The 18,288-nt window shown below is 49.2% G+C and overlaps 4 protein-coding genes across 4 annotated transcripts, besides 27 other annotated features; all 4 read right to left on the bottom strand.

Moving 5' to 3' along the window:
• On the bottom strand, positions 1 to 590 carry Tc00.1047053506401.12 (protein kinase domain, putative; the record flags this gene model as incomplete). The annotated part of the gene is made up of 1 exon (XM_816199.1): positions 1 to 590. A coding segment is annotated over one exon (590 nt), but the record flags the coding sequence as incomplete, so codon positions are not given.
• Positions 1 to 1,251: a sequence feature (heterozygous, Esmeraldo-like haplotype).
• Positions 712 to 760: a microsatellite.
• Positions 789 to 815: a microsatellite.
• Positions 1,175 to 1,219: a sequence feature (A-rich).
• Positions 1,225 to 1,326: a sequence feature (T-rich).
• Positions 1,252 to 1,291: a sequence feature (areas merged during assembly that could not be assigned to a particular haplotype. This can correspond to areas where the two haplotypes were merged or to regions with more than two copies in the genome that were merged during assembly.).
• Positions 1,292 to 8,251: a sequence feature (heterozygous, Esmeraldo-like haplotype).
• Positions 1,348 to 1,382: a microsatellite.
• Positions 1,558 to 1,582: a microsatellite.
• Positions 1,629 to 1,660: a microsatellite.
• Positions 1,911 to 1,950: a microsatellite.
• Positions 1,954 to 2,013: a sequence feature (A-rich).
• Tc00.1047053506401.24 (hypothetical protein, conserved) lies at positions 2,275 to 10,530 on the bottom strand (the record flags this gene model as incomplete). Its single annotated transcript, XM_816197.1, has 1 exon — positions 2,275 to 10,530. The coding sequence occupies one exon, from the start codon at positions 10,528 to 10,530 to the stop codon at positions 2,275 to 2,277; it is 8,256 nt and encodes a 2,751-aa protein (XP_821290.1).
• Positions 6,884 to 6,955: a microsatellite.
• Positions 8,252 to 8,593: a sequence feature (haploid, non-Esmeraldo-like haplotype).
• Positions 8,594 to 10,940: a sequence feature (areas merged during assembly that could not be assigned to a particular haplotype. This can correspond to areas where the two haplotypes were merged or to regions with more than two copies in the genome that were merged during assembly.).
• Positions 10,941 to 11,181: a sequence feature (haploid, non-Esmeraldo-like haplotype).
• Positions 10,948 to 10,979: a microsatellite.
• Positions 10,979 to 11,001: a microsatellite.
• Positions 11,042 to 13,195, bottom strand: Tc00.1047053506401.50 (malonyl-CoA decarboxylase, mitochondrial precursor, putative; the record flags this gene model as incomplete). Its single annotated transcript, XM_816167.1, has 1 exon — positions 11,042 to 13,195. One exon carries the CDS (start codon positions 13,193 to 13,195, stop codon positions 11,042 to 11,044), a length of 2,154 nt encoding a protein of 717 aa, XP_821260.1.
• Positions 11,182 to 12,007: a sequence feature (heterozygous, Esmeraldo-like haplotype).
• Positions 12,008 to 12,491: a sequence feature (haploid, Esmeraldo-like haplotype).
• Positions 12,492 to 12,545: a sequence feature (heterozygous, non-Esmeraldo-like haplotype).
• Positions 12,546 to 13,434: a sequence feature (areas merged during assembly that could not be assigned to a particular haplotype. This can correspond to areas where the two haplotypes were merged or to regions with more than two copies in the genome that were merged during assembly.).
• Positions 13,301 to 13,334: a sequence feature (AT_rich).
• Positions 13,335 to 13,360: a microsatellite.
• Positions 13,435 to 13,450: a sequence feature (areas merged during assembly that could not be assigned to a particular haplotype. This can correspond to areas where the two haplotypes were merged or to regions with more than two copies in the genome that were merged during assembly.).
• Positions 13,451 to 13,551: a sequence feature (areas merged during assembly that could not be assigned to a particular haplotype. This can correspond to areas where the two haplotypes were merged or to regions with more than two copies in the genome that were merged during assembly.).
• Positions 13,478 to 18,286, bottom strand: Tc00.1047053506401.70 (vacuolar protein sorting protein 18, putative; the record flags this gene model as incomplete). The annotated part of the gene is made up of 1 exon (XM_816168.1): positions 13,478 to 18,286. One exon carries the CDS (start codon positions 18,284 to 18,286, stop codon positions 13,478 to 13,480), a length of 4,809 nt encoding a protein of 1,602 aa, XP_821261.1.
• Positions 13,552 to 18,288: part of a sequence feature (heterozygous, Esmeraldo-like haplotype) that runs on past the window's edge.

The following is an 18,288-nucleotide window of genomic DNA, read 5'->3' on the forward strand; positions in this document are numbered from 1 at the left end:
TGTACAAGACCGGAGTGACGAAGTCCCTGCATAAGGCGTGCCTCCTCCTCAAGACCGACCTCCATTACAATTTTCTGAGGAGATGTGGTGTAGGGCAAATTCATCCGGCTATCGGGGGCGCGGTTCAGCATTTTGACTATCTGGTGCACGGGAATAGATGTCGAGAATGGCATCTCAATCGTCTTCACCGCATAGTATACCCCGGAACGCCTGGTGTCCTCGCAGAGCCACACTGCAGCTTGCCGGCCTCGGCCAAGCAATTGGCGGGAGAGGCGCACAGTCGGTGGGGGAATCAACTCCTGTAGATTTGCCCACGGTTTCAAAATCATCTCTCCTCCAGTGTTTATTTGACCGCATTCACCCGCATTCATCACTTCTGCCTGTTTTCCCGGTTTGTCACAAAACTGAAACGCATCCGCAATGAGGCATTCGGAGTCGGGGTATATCATTCCACATTTCCCTACCCCAGAAGCCAACACGAGGGGACTTCGATAACTTCCTTTTGACATGCATTCTGTGCCCCCTTTCTCTTCACTTCGCGCAAAAAAAGAAAACGCGTCCATATCACACGCAAACATACACCCCGTCATGTCCACTTCACCTCCAAAGAATGTTATTATTCTTCTTCTTCTTTCTAACGAGCCCCTTGTTAGGCGCTGACCTGTAAATAAAGCCTATATGTATATATCGCAAGGGCAATAAATACGTGGGTGTATGTGTGTTTATATGTGTGCGCGTATATGTATATGTATATATATATCCAGGAAATTGGGACTCGTAGATGTTCCTTTGTTTTTTTGTTTGTTTGTTTGTTTTTGTCGTTTCTTCCGTTTCTTGCGCTGTCGTGGCCAAATGTGTTGTTTTTTTTTTTTTTTGTCTGTGTGTGTGTGTACTTCACTCCGTATCGCCTTGTACGCGCCTAAGCCCCTTTCTGCGTGCGTAATGCCTCTTTTATGCCTTTCAGACCGTAATGTGTGTATGTTTGTACGTGTGTGCCTGTGGGAGAGAGGGGGGAGCGCAGTACGAGAAATCCCCTGTGGTGCACCCTTCCCAGTCACTCGCACACGACACCAGCCTCCGTTCCTCCCGTGACTGCCGCAAAAAAAAAAAAAAAAACCTGATTTTTTTTTTTTTTTCGTGTGCAGTCTCAATCGCGAACAGGCTGACACGCGTCAAACACAAACAGAAGAGAAAAAAAAAAAGAAAAGAGAAAACAAAAGCTGGTCTTCTCCTCTTTTTTTTTCCCCCCCCACCTCCTTTTTTTACTTTTGTCCTTCTTTCTTCCTTCTCTGCCCACTCCAACCCTTTTCTTTTTTTTTTTCTTTTGAACGTCGCTTCTTCACCGGGAAAAAAAAAAGAGAAAAAAAAGGAAAAAAAAAAAATAAGAGATGTCAAGGCTTCCCCCGTTGTGTGTGGATTCCCTCACGGCGCACCAGGCCGGAGCCGACGTAAAATAAAAGTAAATTAAAAGCCCCGCACACACACACACACAGAGAGAGAGAGAGGGAGAAATGAGGGGATAAAAAAAAAAAGTTTCTACAAGCAAATATTTACAGCAAAAAAAAAAAAAAAAAAAGAAGAAGCCATTAAAACATAGGCGTATAATTCAATAAGTATAAAAAATCAGCAAAAAGAAGAAAAAAAAAAAAGAAAAAAAAAAGCGACGTAAACAAAGTAAACAACAGCCACAAATACATACATACATGCAAGTACAAATCGCTATTTTTTGTTACGATTTTTTCCAGCTATTCTCACACACTCACTCTTACTCACTCTTTCTCTCTTCTTCCCTGCTACCCACCACATCCTTCACTGTGCAAAGCAGACAACATGCCAGCGACCTCAAGGACATACGGCGACTCCCAGTTGTAGCGACTCATAGAAATGCAAGGTGGCACAGGGATACATGAATACATTTATATATATATACATATACACATATATATATATGGGAATAAAGAAAAAAAAAAAAAAAAGACTAAAACAGATAAAATCCAAAATAATAAAAAAAAATCAACTGAAAGGGAACAAAACCAACAATACGTAACTGGGGAGGAAAGGAGGTGTTTTCTTGCTCTTCTTCTTTCGGTTTTTCCGTGAATTGTCTCAACACTCTCCGTTTTTTTCTTTTTTTTGTTTCTTTTGTACATATCATGTGTGAAATTATTAAAGACGCACAAGAAGAGCAAAACTCGCCCATACGTTGTGCCTTCCCCCCCCCCCCCTCCTGCTCGCCGATACTATTTGTTTTTCCAGTGTTTCACACACTCCTACTCATCCACGTCGTGACTTGCGCATGTTCGCTACCCCATTTTTCTGCCTTCTCTGGGGCAGAGATGACTCCGCCCTCTGCGTTGCTGGTGAATCCCGCCCGCCACCGGAGCTCAAAAGCGGCAGCAGGAAACTGTCGGGAGTTTGCCCACGGTCACTGTGTGGGCCCAAGCCAACCTTTGTTTGACTGCTGCCCCCTTGAAACGAAATGGGAAACATGAGTGTATCCGATAAGTCCAGTCGAATACCAATGGGACTTCGTGAACGGGAGGCGCCTTGAGACGTCCCCACATGGAGATCGGCACCGTCACGGGAGGCAAAAGAGGATTTTTTGCCGAGTTTGATTATTGATTGACATCCTGATTGTGTTGCCGCCACACGGCCAGTCCGGGAAAGCTTGGCCCGATGCGAATGGTCCTTCTTGTGCAACTGCCACTGCATCAACACCCCGGGCGCAGCGTCGGAACTATCATCGTCTTCCGTACGTGCGGAGAAAATAGAGGTTGAGGTTCTTCTCGGTGCAGGTCGGAATGCCTGACGAAATCCCGAGCCTGCGGGCGACAAGACTGCGGGAGGCGTCAGTGATGACCCCTCCACCGGAGATAATCCCTCATTTTCCTCGGTAAGAAAAAAGAAGTATCGCTCCTTTGTTCCGCCGCTCACTACATCCGGTCCCCGCTTTTTGTCCACTCCACTCAAAACCAAAGAAGCCTCAGCAGGTGAGCGTGAATCGCCCGATTGCCGCCGAGAATAATCATTGCTATTGCTGTCTCTACTGCTATCATTCTCTCGGCTATTTACCAGGAGCAAAACGGGTTCTAAAACCGCCCTGGTGGTTTTCTGTTGCTGTGCCTCCCACCTCTTTTCTTTTTTTCCTGTGGGGAATGTTTCCACGGGGCAATTCACCCTTGTATTCCTCGATGGCCGTTGCGCAAGAGATCTTGAAAGCCCAGCAAGTGACTCGACCGGCAACAATCCTCCACTTTGTCCCGAAATGCTCTCTATTGCTTCATCCGCAGTATGCCAACGTGACTCTTTCGCCATGCGCTCCAGCTCCAACCCAAAACAGCCCTTAAGACGCCTTTCCTGTCGCGTGGAGAGCCCAACCGTAATGACACCAGGCCCTAAACATCTTCCAGGCCGCGCGTACGAAGGAAGATTCCGCTCGTGTGGCAAATTCCACGACACGCTACTGGTCTGTGAAAGCTCCGCGGTGTATTGGTTAAACATGGAGCGTTGCCACTCCATACATGTGAGGGATCCTCCTCCGTTCGTCCTTCGACGCCTAGTACCCAGTTTGGGCAAATTGGAATAAGAGGCGGCCGCCTTCCAACGCATATACGACAGCTCCTCTGTGTAAAAAGCGGATTGTAGTTTCTCGTGTGCCGCAATTAAAAATGAGTGTAAGTCCTCCTGCATCGATTCACCTCCAAATTCTCCTCCGAAAAGACTGCCGCCCCACTGAGCAGAGCCCATTTGCATAGTGTTAAAATTGGCTTCATCACCAGGGCCGGTGGGATGGGTATCGGAGACGCTGCCACGTCTACTGCCTGCCATAGATACATTCCCTGCATCATCCGCAAAAGTTCCAGGGCAAACCTCCTGCTCAAGACGTCTCACGGCAATATCAACAGCAAGATCATACGCAACCAAATCAAACTCTTCAAGCTCTGATAACATTGTCGTGTGCATGGGCAAGAAGTATAGATCCTCCATTAGAATGCCCCTCTCGGAAGCTTCACTTGGGGTAGTATTCAGTAATGCCAAAAGAACCTCCTTTTCCTTCACAAGCCGTGAACGTGTCCTTTCAATGTCGGTTGTCAGTTGAACTGAGGAGGTTTTTTTTGGAAAAGTACGTTGATTTTTTTGCTGTCTCGCGTTGGTGCTCAACGATGACATGGTTTCATTACTCGAGCCTCCGAATTCAGTGATGCTGTCTCCCGAAATGCCCCCCCGAACCATCTCGCTTCTCATCATGGCCGCCTTGTACTTTACATTCAAGTTACGCAACATTGTATCGTGATCCTTCGCGTTGTGAGATGAGGTCGCGTAGGCCTCTCTTTGTCGGCGTCGTATTACGCGACCCACCTCCTGAGCAAGCCGCATCTTTAATTTCCCCCCCAGGCAACGAAGGCTCTCCTTCAGTAACATGCTTGGACACAGTTCCTGTATCCGCGCCCCACCGTACGTGGTCCAGACCGCAACGGAGCCATTCGCACTCCCGACAAACAACAAACCATTGCGTCGTGTTTTAATACACCGTACACCACCCAAATCATCGAGTGGATTTAAAAAGTCCTCCTCGCCGGCGCCCTCACCGCGGCGACGGCGAAAGGCCTCCTCAAGAAGGTGTGTTCCAGTTCCTTCCATAAACGCATTCCAGTCAACGGTGATGGCTGTGGCTTGTCCAGGGGTAGTTGTGTTCATCCACGAGGTTCCAACAAATTCCTTTTGTGTCTCTCGTTCCAAATCATACTGAAGTTGCAGTAACTTGCAACGCTCATAGCGTTCACAACGGGCACGCTCCAATGTGGCACTCGGTGACAACAAAGTCAATGGGGAATCATTCACTGAATGCACCACATGTCTGCGAAAGAGAAACTCCACCCAATTGGCACCAATGGTGCCTGGAATCACATACGAATTGTCTCGCACCATATCAAAATCAAACTCTTCCTCCACCTCGCGAAACCTGCCCGGTAAACCATCAGATGTCGGAGAATCCTGCCGCTCGGTTCCGGTCCCCACAGACCCATTCCGATAACGAATTTCCTCCACGATGCATTGCCGAATATGTCGTATATCACTTAAGGTAAGTGAGACAGCTGCGTAATGATGGCAGGTCGAAGAGGCGAAAGAAGTAAAACTTTCGCCTGCATTCGCCATTGACGGCTTCCTCATAGAGGAAAAGCCCGACATCATTGACATAATTAGTAGTGCATGGCGGAGGATCGCAGCCCCAACAAGTAATTCCGAAAGCGTCACTGTTAGAATATCAAATGGAAGATTTGCGGTCTCCGGAAACTGCCGTGCTGACATGTTTGACGATGCTGGAAAAAACAGCGGTTTACAGGCTTCAAAGATCCACGAAAGAGAACTCTTCCAAAACCTTGCCATCGCGGCGCCCTTGTCGTTTCTCACGTTGTCTGCGGGGGATGAAGTGTTTGGTTTAGCACGCAACGCAGGGGATAAAGGTGGAGAATCGGCTCCCCTCCACGACACGGAGTAACCTGTGCCGTTTGCGGCGTGTTTCAATTCTCGCCCAAGTGTCGCAGAGGAAGGTCGCTCTGTCTCAAGGTATCGCATCACGCGATCTGGTGTTATACCAAAGAAAACCAACAACACATTGAGGAGACGCGGCTCATTCGAGTCATGGAATTGCCGTGTGGAGGTCATGGGTGGATCCAACGGTTTTCCTGCTCTGCTGACATTAATAATGGGGTGGAGATCAAATGCCACAATCAAGTTACGCACGAGGTAGGAAGAGAAATATCCCTGACGCGTACCAATATACAGTGCACCGTAAATGGGGTCAAAGTGGAGTGCTGTTGGGGTACCAGGGACGCAAAACCACCACATACGCAACGTTGAGCCGTTGCTGTATTTGTCAATGTCATTCATCAGGTGCTTTTCAACAAACAACAGGGAATTTCTACGCCGCTGATGTCGTCGGTGCAAAACAAGGGACTTATAAAAGTCCTCAAGTAAATTAAGCATGGCGGCGCCTTTCACGAGGAAAAAGCTGACGGTGCCCTGTGTGTCTGCCACCACCAAACATGGATACGCACCGAGAAAAGAAACTGCCGACAACTCCCCCGATACGGTAAGCACCTGCACAACCGCCCCCGCCTGGGTCTTCATGTCCATTATCGAGATGCGTCCATTGACTTGAACAAGGCAAATAAACTCCAACGTCTCGCTTACAGCAACAAAACTCACGGCGTCCGCTTCCACAATAAAATTCAGCTGGCGTTTATGGGTCTCCTCCATCTCACTCGCTTGAGCGAATTCATGCGAAGGCGTCGCCATTCTTCGTTGAAGATTCCTCTCCAACTGCATGTACGATGTGGCCCTCGAGACAAGAAACTCCGGAATAATAATGCGGTGTGCGTGAACACTGCCACCAATCAGTGGGAAAAAACGAATCACCCCGTCCGCGTACATAACACCCAATTCCTTCACGTCTCGTGTCGTCATCATTCCAATGGCCTCCTTGTGAATGGAAGTGCTTTCCTCCTCCTGAAGCTTAATTTTCCTTTCGTGATGCAAGAGACGATGGAGTATGAAGGCAATTTCGTGCACACGTATTTGCTCCCCTGCCACTCCACTTGCTGTGTCTATGCCCTCAGTGATGGTGCTATACCCTCGATCTGTGGGCCGCTTGTTGGAGGTAAAAATGTGACGGTATTGAATCACTGCAGCAAGAATAAGGTCCGTAGAAGGAGGCATCGTCACAAATGTCTTTGACAGTTGTCCAGAATTTGTTCGATGAACACGAATATCACCATTATTAAGAGCGTAAAAGATAAAATGCTCCTGGATGTCAATGTGGACACAGAGAATTCGGTAGAGTGTTCCTTGACTCTTCACCAAATCATTCTCTGTGGTACACCCACCACTAAAACCCATACCACCGACCCCACCACCACTGCCACTACCTGCACCGCCAGTACTCCCACTCACCGTAGAAACCGTAGTAGCGGTGCCAATAGTAGTGTTGCCTATGGTATTTGATAAAGCTCCACCGTTTACATTCTTGCCCAGTCTTGACAACATTGCATTTCGTCGCATTTCATCAGGAGATGCCATCCGCTTCGAGAGGCATTTCGCGCTACGCTCCATTCTCTGTGCGACTGCCCGGGCGCTTACGGCATTAATAACCTCACTTACGGTGGGTAATGGTTGTTTACACGCGTCCAATTTGTGGCAATCCGTTTCCCCGCTAACAGCCTCAAGCTCGGCACTCGTCGAGAATTTCGTGCTTGCATCATCAAATACAGGAGCCATACGCACCATGGCGAACTCAAGGCTGTTTGCCTTCAGGCCAAGGCACAGTGCGCCCTTTTCGTAACTCCACAATCGACAGTCCGCAATCGACGCGCTTAAAACCCAACGATTACGTTCGCAAACAGAGACATGGCAAATTGGACTGGAATGTGCCTTTAACGCACCTAAGCCACTTACAAATACACAAACAACGTTGTTTTTAGCACCGGAAACAAACAATCGCTTCGACAACGAGTCATAGGCCACATAACGCGCTGGATAAAAACTTTTCGCATTCATCGCCGCCTCTACGGTTGAAAGAGTCGTTTGTAGGATCGCTGGAGTCCCATGTTGAGCATTAGCGTCACCCTGTGGTCGAAAGCGTTTCTTTTCCTTCTCATCCACATCAAAAAGACGATAGCCATTCTGTTGTACCGCATTCTCAACTGTGTACATATGACGAAAAGCAGAGAAAACCGCTCCAGAGACCGCGTAAAAGGACATTTTTGTAAGATTGGTCCGCAGGCTCCAAACCTTTGCGTAACCGCTGGAGTCCACCGAGATCAGCTGCCCCAAACTCTCATCCACCTTGACAGAGATGATGGGGAAGTAGTGCGGCGAAATGGGGTCGTAGAGGTCAAGGTAAGAACCTTGATTGGTGTTTCCCCAAATGGAAAGACGATTCGTGGCACTCAGCGTCACTATTATGTTCCGTAGCGGTGTCATGCAGGCATATCGAACCCCGGAATCGTCCGTCAGACGGAAGGAGCGCAGTGATGTCATGTTGCTCGCGCGACTGAGGACAACAGTCCCGTCAAGGCTAGCGGAAAGCAAAACACCCGAAGGGGTAAGTGAGAGGGACGTGACAAATTCCTCGTGAATCTTATTACGTTGTAAAATGTACGGCCCCAGCTTTTCACAAACGGTGCTCGTGGCTGCCACGCCTGTTGTCATGAAATCACCTCCAACGTTTTTTAAAGGAGGCAACTTCCGTAGAATTTCCCGAAGGTCGACTTTAAAAACAACTCCCGAGCGCGTCCCGAGGAACATGTACCAATTCATCGTCGGATCCCCCTCTGGGGAGCTCGGGCACCACTCCATGGACGTGATGGTCTCCGTGCAGGAAACCGTAATTGACTCGGGTATCACCCAAATGTGCTGCTCAATGTTAAAAAACCGAAGAAGGAGATCATTGTGGAGGGTCACATACGTCTTCGGCAACTCGGGAGACACATTGTACAATTGTAGAGCACTTTCAATCGATGGCTTAGCTCGCCGATCAATGCGACCATCGCCGGTCCCTCCTGACAAGTTATTGTCCTCGGCGGCGTTGATCCCTTTCTCGGTACCCCGGGATTTTTTCATCGTCTTTAATTGAGACTCATCCTTGTGGTTGTAAACTTCTTCATGGCGCAAAATCCGCCGATTAAACTTTCGTTGTTGTTGCAAATTCCTCGCGGAGTCGGCAGCTGCATCCCACCGTTCGGCATCCCACTCATCTGGCGCACCCTGACGATGCGAAAAAAGAACATCCGCCGAGCGCACAAGCAGTTTGCGCCAAATAAGGCCAGAATAAAAACTGTCCCAGACGGCAAAGTCATTTTGGCCCTCCACAATAATAGCCGAATGGCTGTGACGCACTTCGGTCACCGCCCCCAAGTACCCAAGTTGCCGTATCACAGATGGAAAGGGCTCCAAAACATACTCGTCAAACACTTTTGCATCGCCCTGCACATCAGCCTCCGAGTTCTCTTTCACCACCATAAGACGATGTTGAACCTCCACCCGCTCCATCAGCAGGTCAGTGAATGACGACCATGTAATAAAACCCCGCTGCTCCCTATCAAACAATTCGAAAAAACGCATCACAAGATGTCGGCATTCCTCAAGAAGAACTGAGACTTCCTGAACCATGTCATCACGGCTGTATCCGGCACTAAAAGCAAGTGTACGGGATTCTTTTCTCGCCGCATCGGCGGTACCCGTGCCAGGTAGGGAAGTGTTGTTGGCTGCTGTCAACAGCGGCGAAACTGAAGAGGAAGAAGAAAAGTTAAATGACCCCTTCGGAAACCGATCAAGATAGCAGGCACGAAAAACTGCTCGACTGAAAACGTAAACAAATACCGGCAACGGAAGTGGGAGGTTGTCCATAGACATATTAGCAGAAAGCATTAAGGAACTCGGATCGCGCTCTCGCAATCGATCGCTCAGTTCATCAAATATGTCAAACCCAAATAACTTTTGGGGTGTTGGTGGACCCCGCAGCTTCAGCATCATCATTTTCGTCCCAGACCCAAGAAAAGAGCGTGCGACCAGGTTCGTATGGCCCCCTAGTGTGTCACACTGCCTACTCGACGACGAATTCCTAAAGTCGCAAAGCTGCTGCTCCATGAGGCGATCATACAGCCAAATGCACAAGAGACGTGTCTTTTTGGACGAATATTCTTTGCTGAATAGAACGGACTCAGTCAAAAGACCATTTGTAGTAGATTCTTCTGCGATGGAGGCGACACTCTCACCCCCTAGACCTTCCTCTAGATCGCTCAGTGCGGTCGCGGACAACTTTGCAGAATCCGTTGTTCTTCGAGGGCTTGTGCGATGGATCTGCTTCTTTCTTTGCTGTCGTTCCGCCTGACGCTCGGCGTGGCGCATCTCCCTTGCCACATTCCCCGTCACTTTGTACATTTCAAGCAAATCGCTTCGACTGAAAAGCTGTGCATGGGCAAGAAATGACTTCTTTAACCGCTCAAGGTCCATGGTCGCCAAATCGAGAACAGAGAGTGCGTTCAGATCGCGGCACCTGCCCTGCCGAGGCGAAAAGGACTGAATGCGGCGCCAAATTCCACCATGAAACCTCGCCCGCTGCGTGAATGCCTCCGGCATCGCGAAGTACTCCTTCGTCAGTTCGTTTTTTGGCAGCTTAAGAAATGGAACCATATTTGGAGAGGGGCCGGAACCGCTCCCCAAAGACGCCGTGGCCCAAGTAGCTGAAAAAAGATCGAGTCCTTTACTTGTTTGAGCGACGGAGGGAAAGGAGTCGTCGCCCGCCGTCATTCCTGACGCGTCACCCGGATCCTCTCCTACATATGGCATGCGAGTTACGGCGGTAGACGACGGCATCGCGCCCGTCAGGAGGCAATCGGTACTGGTACCAGCGCCAGCAGCAGCCTCCATCGGTTCCAGCATGGAATGTGACTCCGACATCTCCTTCCTCCTCCTCCTCCAGTCTTTTTCGTTGTTGTTGTTGTTGTTTTTGAAGTGCAATGTGATCATAAAAGCACATGCATGCAGTGCAAAAAGGTTTTTAATAAGGAAGAAAAAAGACACTTTAGAAACACACAATCGACGTCAGAAAAATTCAGTAAATTTATTCCCTCCCAACATTAGCGTCTTCCTGGACCTCCTCCGCACACTCATACACACACTCACGCGGAACGTGATGAAGTTCTTTATTGCTGCATTTATAATTTGTGGTGGCTCGCACCACGTTGGCATACCGCCTAACTTTGATTGTCCCCACTGCTGTCAAAGTAAAACAAAATCCACTTGGTGCAACAACACCGTCAACACAACAAAAGCAAAACAAAACCGCTTTTACGCACACCTACAGAGGCACTCACTACTCCACTGAAGGACTTTCGTACCCCTTTTTTTTTCTATTCTTCGATAGACCCGCATCCTCCCCTCCTGCACACACACACACACACACACACACACACACAGAGAGAGAGAGAGAGAGAGAGAAAAGAAATAAGGAAACGTCGTTTCCACACTCTGCTCAAATTCATATTGTGCCAAGGTGTTGCAGGACCTTCTCCCCAACAGACACGGTACGTTGAACCTCATATGCATTCACCTGCTCACTCACTCGTGCTGGGTCGTAGAGGTAGTTCACCATCACTGTAGCACTCTCACGGCTGCCAGCGACGCTACAGTTGCCCAAGTAATTTAGTCGCCACATTGTTGCCCCGTTGGAAATGTGAAAATTTCCAACTTGGTCAAGAATGCGACCTCGTCGCTTCTCCTTGTAGAGATAATGGGCCACAGAACGCAATAACGGCAACTCAATGGCACGTGTAAGGTCACTGTCCTCCCACCACACATGATGATGATGATGGCTATTTGTGTCAACGTCAGGCATTTGAAACAGGCGGAGCAAAAACTGCATGGTAAACAAGTTTGCCACTCCTGTTGCGCCATTCGAGCACTTAGAAAGAAGATGTGCGGCAAGATCTGCGTGGATATCCGGATGACGACTCACAAATTGTAGCACGGCCTCGCGAAGCTGTGAAAACAAGCACGCCTCATCATCTTTTGAATCACCAAAGATGCGGTGATTTAAAAATTTCAAGCCCCCCGCCGAGGAACCGTCACGGCATTCAAGAACGTCCTGCTGCAGTTTGGCCACCTGTGTGGTCAGCCACGGAATGTAGCCGGGAATAGGCGAGAGCGTGGAAAACGTTGTGATCAAAGATAAACCCTCCGCACGCCGCTCCGCATTGAGTCTCGCCTCAATCTCCCGCACCACGCGCTTGATAAGCAAATTGCCAAGATTAAAGCCCCGCAGTGCAGAATTAGCGGAGTTGATGCTGTAGAATATGGCCGTGTCCACCCCATCACTACAGCTGCCATCATTACAACCACGAGTGTCATAAGTGCATGCATCTCCTAATTCTCGTTGCGGATTGTCGAGGGGCGATGGTCGTCCAAGAATGCGATCCACTGAGCCGGCGATCCCGCGCGTTAAGGCTACCTGAACGGCGATTAACGGCTCCTCCACCACAGCAGGATGGAAAAAGGCAAAAAGATGACGATTCTTGGTCGGCTGCAATCGCTGCTTCATGTCGACAAGGCCACTAAAAAAGGGATGCACAGCCTCTGCAGCAATCACCTTTTCGAGTAACAACGGCGGGGTCGAGTGCCACGTTAGCTCCTCCATCACAAGCCACTCCTTCGCAAAGAAATCACTAAACAAAAACTCTAACGCACCATCTATCGAAGACACATGACGCTGTCGCGCGATCCATAGATCCATATTTTCCCTCCTCGCGGCTACAGTCACTGGTGCGGAGAGCTGCTGGCCCTCTTGCTTTCCATCAGTCTGAAGCGCCGCAAGACGCTCACGACATCGACTTTTGAAATAGGTGACACAACGACGCAAGTCCATAAGCCGCCTCATTCCACGTTCTAACGACGCACTCTGTCTCAACCAGAGGTAATGTACCGGAGATCCCGCCTGACTTACAGCGACACACTGCCGAAGCAACTCGTTCTTTGCCGTGACTAGTTTTGCCGATAGCATTGCGGCATCCGACGCAAGCTCGCTACTGCTGGCGCCATTGTCCTGTTCCCCATCCCTCTCTTCGCCCCGCTTCACATCCGCATGGAGCGTCTCAATGACACCGACGCATCGGGTCAATTTCTCCGTCGCCGCCTTGACGTCCGCGAGATTAATGTCAAGTTCTGCCAAAAGCCCTATAAACTCAAAAAACTTAATTTCTTGCGTAGGTGTTACATATCGGGCAATGTCCGTTGCCACATCGGGCGGAATAATGGACTCGTATATGTCCCACACCGATTCCACAAGGGACTCTGGCAACCGTCCCTTTTCCCCAATCATCACAGCCTTCAACTCCTCCGCAAGCTTTATTTGGCACTCGACCTCGCTCAACAGCTCCCGACCGAGGCCGCTATGGGGCGATGTCCACGATGGCATCGAAGCCGGTGATGGAAGTGAGGGAGAATCGCCCCAGCAGCCCTCTCGAAGACCCCAGAGCCTACAACACCAATTTGACACGCGATCCTCCGATTGCCACGGCGTTGGTTGCGTCCCATAAAGCCGCCGCGGATGTTGAAATGCCCACCCCACATGAGAGCAGAGAGAGAGAGGCCCACTCCTGCAGCTCCCTCTCCGTATAATGTGACGTTGAAAAGGCATATTCCCCTTCTTTTTCTCTTCTTGCCGCTGTTGTTGTTGTTGTTATCTTTACTCCACGCTCTCTTAATTGTTATTTTATAAATTTCCCACACGGAGATAAAGACCAAAAAATAAAAATAAAAAATATTGAAAAAAAAAAATATATATATATATATACATAAATATTGATAAAACATTGCCCTCCTGTTTGTAGTTGGAAATAATACCATCAGACTTCTTTGCCTTGGTTTTAGTTTTTGACTGTTAGACATTTAAATAAGCAGAAATGAAAGGAGCATACAGCTATGGCAGTCGCAGTGAACTGCTCGTGATATTATTCGATAATGGAACTGTCAGAAACAGCCGCAGATATCTACGACTGCAAAACACACACTCCAACTCCACATCTGCAAGAGGCATGCACTCAATCTCTTCCCCTGTGTGCACCGGCAGTGAAGTGGACACATCCTTAAGAGAGCGAAGTTGCTCCTCCATTTTCGCACGACAGGCATCAAAACACCTCTTATGGTAAACATGTCGACATCCATTAAACGCTACAAATGGCCGCGTCAATGCAGCCTTTCCACATACGGCACAACGCTGCGTCGATGGCAACTTTAAGGGACGTCGCTGAATATTCTCCATGTCTCGTTTTATTGCCTCCACGTCCTTCAAAGACACCTCAATTGCCTGCTTGATACTCACCAGAGTATTACTGAAGATCGACACACTCGCAAGAAGTTCTTCCCGAAACTCCTGCATCATCACGTCGCCAGAAAGATGCGGCAGTACATCACTGACGTTCAAATCACCCTCACTCTCCGCAATAAGCTGCAGGGCACGTCTTGACCCACCACCCCCGTTTTTAGCCGTTGCGGTAGCAAGCCTTTTCCATAGCATGTGACGAATCTCCTTCTCATCATTACCTCTGATACTGCGGATAAAATGTATTGCAAGCTCCTCGTTTCGTATTTTCATCGCCAACTGTATCGCTTCCTCATAGCGTCCAGTGATGAAACAAGTCCAGGCACAACCCACATGCCTCCCAAACCGCGAACAAACACGGTAGGCATAAGATACTTCAAGGCGATGTGAAATGTGGTTTGCACACAACTCGGTAAAAAAACGAGTCAATGCGGCATCATCTCCATCTCTTGCCGTAAAGTACATCAACAAATTCAAAAGACATTCGTTTGTATAACCCTCCGTGTAGATAACATGCTCCAAGTACAGTTGTGCAGCGTGGTAAGTCGCACGGGCTCGCTCTTCTTCTAATAAGGATTCCTCAATCATATGCCGCTGTAAGACCACTTCTATCGCGCCGTCCACCTCAAACGCCCTCTCGTTACGCCGTGGGTCATAAAGCAACAACGCAGGGAAGAGCTGCATGGGATTTAACCCCAAATCTGAGCCAAATGGAATTAGTCCGCGACGCACAAAGCGGCAAGGACAAAAACGCATAAGTATAGATGCATACTTCAGCCAATATGTTTTTAACGATTGATTGAGCTGATTCAATTGATCTTCTTTTAAAAGTGTTGTTACTGACGTTGTTGTTTTTGTTAAGGCAGAAGCGCAAACTCCAGTTCCATTTCTTTCAAGACATACAAGTCCATCCAGTTGCCGTTCCTGCTGCAGGAAAAGGCGCGAAAGTAGCTCCCCATGATGACCCAATCGTTCGCAAATTAAAATGGCCAGTTCGGCGCTCGCTATGCCAAAGACGGCTGCGCAAATCGCTTTCCACTGCACAAATGCACCGTATCGTACAAAGATTTGATCCAGCAACTGCCGTGGATTATTCAAATTATACTTGCGGCGAAGATATGCCGTCATCTCGAGAGAACGTCGATTTTCACCCACTGCCTTCTCTGCGCCCACTGACGAGGTGACAATGGCAGGATTGGCCACAGACACGGTTACCAATGCAGGCAAACCAGAACATTCCCCGTTGCCTTGTCGTTCCTTCCCAATTTGATTGCAACGCTCAAGAAGGAGGGAGACAAGCCATGTTGTGAGGCAAGTTAACTCCAGGCTACATGTTTCACCATTCGATTTCTGTCGCTCATACCCGCGCAGCCGTAAGATTAAAAAAAGAATAAGCGGTTCCATGTCATCCGTCGCGACCCGTGAAAACTCCAGCAAAAGTGTATTCAAATACGGTGGGCCCTCCATTGCCAGTCCGTGCTGGGCTGCCGCCTCAAGAAAACGGCCTTGACGAAATAGCCGCTTTGCGTACACATGCCGAACACGCGGCAGTAGATCACATCTCTCCCTTTCCAAGGAAGAACATGCAGCAAGTCGTAGCGCCATGCCGTACAAAAAGTCCGTGTCGTAATGTAACATCGTACGTAGTCCCGCCTCTATGTGTCCTCCCAGTGTACCCATGTGTGGAATATTTACCACCTTATCCTTATGATTCCTGATCCACTCCTCAAATTGAAGCTCGTCGTTGGTGCATCTCAAGGGTAGTTTATAAGATGTTGTAAAAAAAGATGACAAAGACTCGCTGCTGCGGGAAGGAATAACCGAAATAGGGCTTAAAGGACTTTCTGGGCCCGGCGGTGTGCGAAGACTTACCGGCTGCAATGACACTCGGGGTCGCCAGGAAACATTCTGCGGCAACGTCATCTGTTGACTGTTCAACTCCATCGTCCGTGCCTCTCCTCCTTGTGTGCCCTCCGTCTCGGTATTCTCAGAGGTGATCTTATTCACGGCAACAACGTTGATAGAATTGACGGCATCCATTAGCTGTGCAACGTACTGCGCACGACGACGACGACGAAGTCGAAGTTCAACAATGTACGATGTGGCAAACAAATGAAATACCTGCGAGCGGCCCCAGTCACGAGAACAGAATGCCATCATCGCATGATTCTCGCAAGCTCCTGCAGCTGTGTTTCCCACTGTTGGGGTTGCAAGCCCCCGAGTAAATACAAGGGAATTCTTCCATTGAAATGACTCCTGCGGCAAAGGCAATGCCGCAAGGTGACAAAAAGCGTACACGGCGCGTGTCGTGGTGAGCAACAAGTAGCCATACCCCATCGCAAAGGAGACAAGGCTCTCCGCGCTCTGTGGCTCCTTCTCTCTCGTTCGAATCTCCACCGCCTTTGGAAGAATCAACTCGTCTGCAGCCAAGCGACTTGCCGGGAGTCTGGGCAAAATAAAACGCCCCCCACATCCGTATTGCACACCCTGGCGAATTAATAAGAGCCGCTCAATGTCACCCACTCCAAGAGGTCGTGGTGGTAATTTTTCGGTTGTCACATTTTTTTCTCTTCTGGCGGGCATAAAACGAAACATCGGTGGTCTTTGCGTCGTGCCCCCTTTTTGTGGCTGCAGAAACGCAGAGAATTCTCGCAGAAGCCGGCCAAGATCCACCACGCTGAGAATACCAATGGGCAATAGACTTTGCCACAGGTTCAAGGGCAAGCGCGTATTAGGCAGAGGCGGAAGACCTGTTGGCCGCAGTGCCGAGAAACCAAATCCCTTGGTTTTTTGCTGCAGAGAAGGTGAAAGCGCTGCTAAAGAAGCCTCCTCTGTCAATGTACTCACTGGGCCCGTCAACATGATAACACCATGCGTTAGAGTATCACCGTACTGCCAAAAAAAAACATGTGGAAGTTTGTCCGCGTCAGCCCCGGGTACAGAATTCCGTCTAGCGTCATGATCTTTATTGGCTTCCCCTCCTCCTTCTGCTGCCGGCACACGTAATGATGATGGCTTCGTGGGAATCAACTCGCGGGGATCCAGAATAGCCACTTGTGAAAAAAGACGCGGCATCAAAGCATCCGGAGAGGCATGTGTGACTTTCGTGTCTACATGAGCGACGGTGCTCGAGAGAGCCCTGTGACGGCACCTAATTGAAGAGGAAGATAAAACAGGGGAAGGGGTGGCAGCATTTGTGGTTGTTGCAGTAGTAATATTCGCCGTCGTCGTCATCATCGTCTTCGTAGACGCCTCTTTGCTGATACTGATGTAATTCATCAAACTACCGCCACTCAACCCAGCACATGACAACGATGAACCAGGGTACAAGGTTGCAGAATTGGAGCGTGGCACAACATTCTTGCAATTCATTAGGTTTGTATCAAATGCGGCCTCAAGTCTACCACCCTGTCCCCATAGCGAAGAAAAAACAAATAAACGACTATTCTGAGCAATAAACACTACATGGTGACGTGGGTGTTCAGGCGATTGTGAATCTACCATGTACGCCACGCTGTCAATAGGCTGGGTGCTGTATGGTTGTGGAAATTGGTACAATTTACGGGCTTCAAAGATGCCGTGGGTCTCCAAACGGCACGCAAGAAGGACCCCACCACTGCTGGAGCCAAGAATAATCTCACCTGTTGTCGTATCACTCTTGTTATTGAGGTCCCACGCGACGCATTCCAGGTGAAATGGTTGTAACATGCCGGTGACATTTGAAGAAAACTGCAGCGGAAATCGCCGGGGCGTCATGTCTTCCTCAGACCTTTCTTCATCTCCTCCAGCCTCCATGCCTTCTGCGGGCCAGCCCTCAGAATGATGACGTCGATGGCAACGACGGTGAGGAATGTGGTAGTATGCCGCCTTGCCTGATCGCCACCGCACCACACAGAAGTTCCCCCGTGGGTCAAGAAAAAGCGCTGAGACGGCATCTTTTTCATCGATAAAAAACTTTACAGCAGCCGGTGATTCATCTGACGTCTTCGCATCACTGGCAAGCTTCAGGCGACTGATGGCAATGTCTTTCTCCTGATCAAAAAAGTATAAATGTTGTGGCACTTGCTCCGTCACCACGGCGTAAATTCCACCAGCCACAACAACATGTGCAAAGGGCTCCACGTTGTGGTCAATGGGGCATGCTGGGCGTTCCATGCGGTATCCAATCGATGGAATTGCCGTCGCCACACCCTTCTTCTCCGCGTCACGGTAAAACGCCCTAACAGCAGCGTGTACACTTCTACTGTTCTGTGCACAATCTGCAAGCGTTTGTTCTTCAAAGCGCCGGCGTGTCACCTCCATGACAACTTCCTTGATCTCGAGAGAGTCATCGATATCGGATGCCACGTGCTCCGATGTCAACAGGGCGGGATCAAACCACGAAACCTTCTCTGATGCCACATACATCA

The sequence above is a fragment of the Trypanosoma cruzi genome, genomic scaffold, assembly GCF_000209065.1.
Source record: "Trypanosoma cruzi strain CL Brener 1047053516921 genomic scaffold, whole genome shotgun sequence".
Taxonomy (NCBI): Eukaryota; Euglenozoa; class Kinetoplastea; order Trypanosomatida; family Trypanosomatidae; genus Trypanosoma; species Trypanosoma cruzi.